The following is a 5,471-nucleotide window of genomic DNA, read 5'->3' as shown; positions in this document are numbered from 1 at the left end:
AAAGGGCGCAGCCATTTGGAGATTCTACCGCCCTCTGCTGGCGACTGGAATTGACATCAACCACAAACGTCGCGGCTCACCTGTTTTCTGGATTCATTCACGTGACATTCGCAATGCCAGCCGAAGGCACTTTGACAAAAAAAAAAAATTGTCAGGCCATTTGATATGCGTCATTCCTTGACTATCCTTTTTATATAACCCAGGCCCCCAGACCTCACTGGATTCCAAGTGCATCAAGGACACGGGATCTTCCTATTTTGGCGAAGCCAGAAGGTTTGTGAGAAAGAACACCCACCCTGTCGATGCCTCACCTCTTAATAACACTTGCGTGCACGTGCAGACGGCAGTGTTCTTTGTGCATGACAGCATGTCGCTGTACGTCTTTCACCGTGGTCTGATAATGCTCTGCTGGATGGGCTGCTGCTGCTGCGTGGTCCTGCCCGACTCTCCTGGATCGCAGCCGGGAGCCACCATGACAGGTGAGACTCATGGGAGACTTTATTAGGTACAACCGCACCATCTTCATTGGCTATGGAAAGTCTGCACACCCTCGTTCAGGTTTTTGTGATATTAAAAAAATGAGACACTCAAGCGTGTGGACATGGGCCACGTGGTTGTCCATCATTGTACTGTTAGATTACTAAAAGCGCTGTATTGCAGACAGCATTGCATATCAAATGGATATTATTCATAATCATGCTGTCAATATTATTGTTTATAGTCATTTAATTAATTATGAGTACAATGTATTTTTAATTCAGATCAATTCAATTGAAATGTTAATTCTTAAATTAGGTATTTTTGTTATCAACTATCTTAATGTAATTGCCCAGATGCAAGATTTTTTTTACTTTTGTTCAAATATTCAAACTTTACGAAATATATTACAAATATATCACATTTTATGTATTTAATATTTGTCATATAAACTGCACAGTTGTACAATTTTTAGTGGTAATTTATTTAATTGAACTCAAGTATATATGTTGATACTTTTCATTTTTTTTAATATACTTTTTTGAATATACCACTGAATAGATGTATTACGATATTTTTTTAATTTCCCGCCCACCATTTCTCTATTTCTGAAATCAAATAAAACCTCGAAGAAAACCAAAATGAGTTAGTCCGTATACTATACTATTGTTCTCATATTTTTCCATGAATCTCGTGTGGCTTAACTCTTTCATGCACCCTGTAACCTGATAACATAATAAACTGTCTACTGTAGTAACCGCTGTCCCTGAAAGGGTTAAACTGACCCTTGATCTGGAAGAAGGTTCTTCACTCAGGTGCATGCAAAGTTGGGGGGGGGCGGTGGGTGTATCATTCCACCCCACCCTGTTGATACAAAATTTTCAATGGGCAGCAAAAAGTAAAAATCTTTGTTCCGGTCCACGATTGTTTTTCAATAAACATCAGCCAAGGCAGCAACGGCGCATCACACTCTACTCCCCACGTCCGTGATGCTTTGTCATCAAATTCCATTCCAGTTGCCTTGAAAGAGTTTCTTCTTTTGACGCGCTGCTCATGAGACGTTTGTATTTCTAGCCACGAAGAGGCCGGCGTCCACCAAAGAGGCAGGAGAAAGGAGCCTTACACTGTTGCCGACACGCTCCACGCTGGCCTCCCTTGTGCTTCCGAAGAGCACAGCGTGCTTCCTGGAAGACGTGCTGGCCGCCATGCGAGAGGCTCTCGAGGACGACGGCCAGCTGACGCCAGGCGGCGCCACCTTATTCGGAATGTGCGCGGCTTCTGGGAGTCTCGCGGTCTTGATGGATCTGGCGAAGGATGCAAAGAGGAAGCTTGGCGGTACAGTGGAGCTCCTGCATCCCACTGAAGGTAAAGATGTCACAACAAGCTGAAGCCATCATCAAATCTTTATTATCTTTTCCACTGAGATGAAGAGAGGGACAAGTCCATTTGGGGAATTTTGCGAGTTTTATGGCTGCAATCAATTCTGGGGCCCTTTGGTGATTGTTATGACCTTTCCTCATGACGGCAACTGGGTCTCAACTGTACAATTGTTTTAATTACCATTTCAATGATCTTCACTGTCATAAAAGTGTAAAAATAAGTGAACCGTTGGCACCGTTTACTCTCCTCAGTGTTTTTAGTGGAGGAGGAGGATGATCGGGAAGCAGTGATTCTCGACTTTCACATCCCACAATCCCCTTTGCTTCAACACAAGTTTGTTCTGCTCTTGGCTTTGGAAAGTCCCTTCAGTGGAGGCGATTCAGACCAGATCACCTTCACCAGTCAGTCTCTGCTACCCAACACACAGGTAGACTCCATCGCAATTGGGTCAATTCAGTGTGATATGTCCACCATGTTTCATTTGTTTGTTTTTGTTTTTTTTTGTGGAGGTTGTGTGCATGTCAGACGGAACGCAATATGTTCTACTGACAGGACAAGCATCCATGGAGCACCAAAGATGGATGCTCTCTATTGACTCCAAATCCCCTAATATGAGTAGGCATTTTCTTTCTTCATTATTTTGTGAGTACATTAATACTGTTCGGTCCGAATTGGAATAAAAAGTCAATCTGTTTGGTTCCGCATAATTCACAAGTTTCATTCAATGTCATTCCACATGATTCCCATTTTTTTCATTTAGTATTCTAGCATTCAAAAGCAATTTCATCAGAAATAGCATTTTTCACTTTGCGATACAATAGGAGTGTTTTAAGTTAAGAGTGTGATCATGGAACAAATTAAACTTGTGAGTTGAGTGTAATTTTAAATATCATAAATAAAAATGATAATGTAGTAGTATTTTTTTTCCCTGTGCACATGCTCATCCAAATGTATTTGTCATAGAGAAAAGAATGAAAGAACTCCTTACGGATGGAAATACAAGAAGAAGCAACGTGACTCCAGTTCTTCTTTTCTCTCTTGAAGAGGATATCAGGTTTGTCCCGCGTCTTGTTTTTCCCCTTTAAATGCAAATCCACATTATTTTTATTCTGAAGTGTCAATTCAATTTTTCAATAGCACCAAAGTTTCCGGCTTATCACAGCCAATCTCCTTCTTGTGTGAGCTGCGCCGCTTCCTGAGTGATTCCCTTCCTCACAAGAGTCCGCACGTTCCTCCGCTGAGGCGGGAGTCTCTGCAGGCTCCGCCCCCCATCAGCCTGGATCTCTCCTCCAGTGAGTCCGTGTTGGCGGAACTCATCAACTCGTCAGCCCCGACAGTCTTCTCCTTCACGGGCTCCACGTATCACGTCCACCGGGGAGAGCTGGCCATGCCTCCAGGCCTGCTGGACGAGCTCAGGCACGGTTTGGAGCAAAACCTTTTGCAGATCAGGGAGGTTTTACGAGACAAGGATAACGGCCAGAGGAGCATCAAGAGGCTCCAGAGGCTCTGGGAGCTCTGCGCCTTTCCCAAGGTGGACCCGGCATCAGGTAATGTGCACAAAAAGTATTCCTGCAGGTCCCTTGATCCTGGGATGATAAGGAATGGGCACCATATGGGTACTGGTTCGTCGGATATGGTTTAAATGGGAATAATTTATATGAATATGTGATCAACACTATGAATCTCGCATGTACACAATTATAAATCAATGTTACATAAATTGATTGTTTCAGTCCATTGACTTTTTTCGACACAAACGGCCTTCCAAGAGGAATTGTGGGCGATTTCATGTTCCGCAATGAACAAAAAAAAAAAAAGACTAAGTGTTAAGAATGTTAAACAGTCAGGTGTTATTGCTTACATTGTGAGTGTGTTCAGTGTCACAGGTGACCTCACTTGGGGAAAGCGTAACCGAGCTAAATTCCCATGAGCGCCATGTGTTTTCCTTAAAATTAACCAAAGTAAATAAATGTTAGTTAGCCTCTCTGTGGTTGTTTTACCAGCATTATTGTAGCAAGGACTGCGCGCTGCACTTGATTTAGATTTATGTTCAAACATGGTTACATTCATTGTAATTAATTAAGCACGTTTTCTATTTAGTTGATCACTAACTGCCAAGTTTTAAGGTAGTATAATATTCTCATTGCAACATTTTTCCCTGAAACAAAGTTTCAGAAAGACACAGTTGGAACGTATTATGGGGAGCATCGAACATAATGAATGATGTCTTTTTCCGCCCCCTGAAGGTGAAAGCCAGTACTGCGCGTTCCTCCTGTTGAAGGCCATGAAGACGGTGGGTCGCGAGATGTTGCCGCAACTGCGGGCCACCCGTGCGGAACCCAGACCCACCGCCAGGGAAGCCACGTGCCGCCTGAGGAGCCTCACAGTGTCCCTGGAGCGTTTCGTGGTGGGTCCCAACACGGCCAACATCAACAACTGCCACGGCCGGTGCGCCTTCCCGCTGGAGAAGACCGTAAACCACGCCGTGTTGCTCAACGCGCACATTGAGAGCGGCAACGTCCACGAACGGTCGCCGTGCTGCGTGCCTTTCGCTTACGAGTCACTGGAGGTGGTGGACTTGAACGAACATGGCACGCTTTTCTTCACGCACCCGGATATGGTCGCAAAGGAGTGTGGTTGTCGCTAAAGCTAAGGCTAATAGACACGTACTGTTGTGCGAAAGTCTACTTGACTTAGTGACCACAAACACGGTTCTCTGAGCGGATTCTTTTATTTACACTTATTTATTCACACATTTGACACTCTGGGGCATATAGGAAGACGTAGTAGCTGTCCAACTAATATATCTATAATATGCTGTTTGTTTCTATAGAAATAAAACGAAAACCACAAATGTTTTTTTTCCGTTTGCGTTTCAGATCAAAATACGGTGATAAGTGATTTTTGTTGGCACAGCAACGATATTGAAATATAAATAGAGTGTCACAAAAATCATGGCACTTCCTTTTTTTCCCTGTTTTGTTTAAGGCACGGGTGTCAAACTCAAGGCCCGGGGGCCAGATCTGGCCCGCCACATCATTTTATGTGGCCCGCAAAAGCAAATCGAGCATGTCAAGTTCCATGATGCTTGCTAAATTCTGAACCAAAATTTCAAATTGTCATAGATAAGCCACAATAACAGTCATTATTCTTGACTTCTGATTTTAAAACTAGTTATCCATCAATTTGTTGTGCGCTGTGTATGTAATATGTGGAGGTGATTAAACATTTATATGGTTTCCAAAAAAATTCATAACGGCCCTCCAAGGGAAACGGTAACTACAATGTGGCCCGCGACAAAAATTAGTTCGACACCCGTGGTTTAAGGTTTCGTTGGGCCAAATGTGAGGCCGTCGACATGTAACAATTTCCACTCGACAGTTTTTGCTCGCACATCATTCATTTGTCCGAAAGTCACTTGAAATAAAATACAAAAAAGGAAGCGCAAATTGACTTTTGGGACACCCTGTATATTAATTACTGTATTGTGTATAAGTATATCACGTTTGAATTCGCACGTAGTATTAAGATGCGACAGTATTGTTTCATCGGGACGAGATGTCCTATTTTGCTTGTCATTATACAAAGGTATAATCTCCATTTGTAGTTACTAA

The 5,471-nt window shown here is 43.0% G+C and overlaps 1 protein-coding gene across 1 annotated transcript; it reads left to right on the top strand.

Moving 5' to 3' along the window:
• Positions 1-327: 327 nt before the first annotated feature.
• On the top strand, positions 328-4,711 carry amh (anti-Mullerian hormone). Its single transcript, XM_019896421.1, has 7 exons — positions 328-479; positions 1,552-1,842; positions 2,109-2,284; positions 2,367-2,472; positions 2,821-2,911; positions 2,995-3,404; positions 4,104-4,711. The coding sequence occupies exons 1-7, from the start codon at positions 368-370 to the stop codon at positions 4,502-4,504; spliced, it is 1,587 nt and encodes a 528-aa protein (XP_019751980.1). The 5' UTR covers positions 328-367; the 3' UTR covers positions 4,505-4,711.
• Positions 4,712-5,471: the final 760 nt, after the last annotated feature.

The sequence above is a fragment of the Hippocampus comes genome, unplaced genomic scaffold (assembly GCF_001891065.2).
Source record: "Hippocampus comes isolate QL1 unplaced genomic scaffold, H_comes_QL1_v1.1 scaffold22, whole genome shotgun sequence".
Taxonomy (NCBI): domain Eukaryota; kingdom Metazoa; phylum Chordata; class Actinopteri; order Syngnathiformes; family Syngnathidae; genus Hippocampus; species Hippocampus comes.
This window is presented reverse-complemented; position numbering and strand designations above follow the sequence as displayed.

Coding starts and splice junctions, on each gene's coding strand:
- amh (XM_019896421.1), top strand. CDS start 368: ATGTCGCTGTACGTCTTTCACCGTGGTCTGATAATGCTCTGCTGGATG. Junction 1,843..2,108: donor GCTCCTGCATCCCACTGAAG/GTAAAGATGTCA, acceptor TACTCTCCTCAG/TGTTTTTAGTGGAGGAGGAG. Junction 2,473..2,820: donor CTCCAAATCCCCTAATATGA/GTAGGCATTTTC, acceptor TATTTGTCATAG/AGAAAAGAATGAAAGAACTC.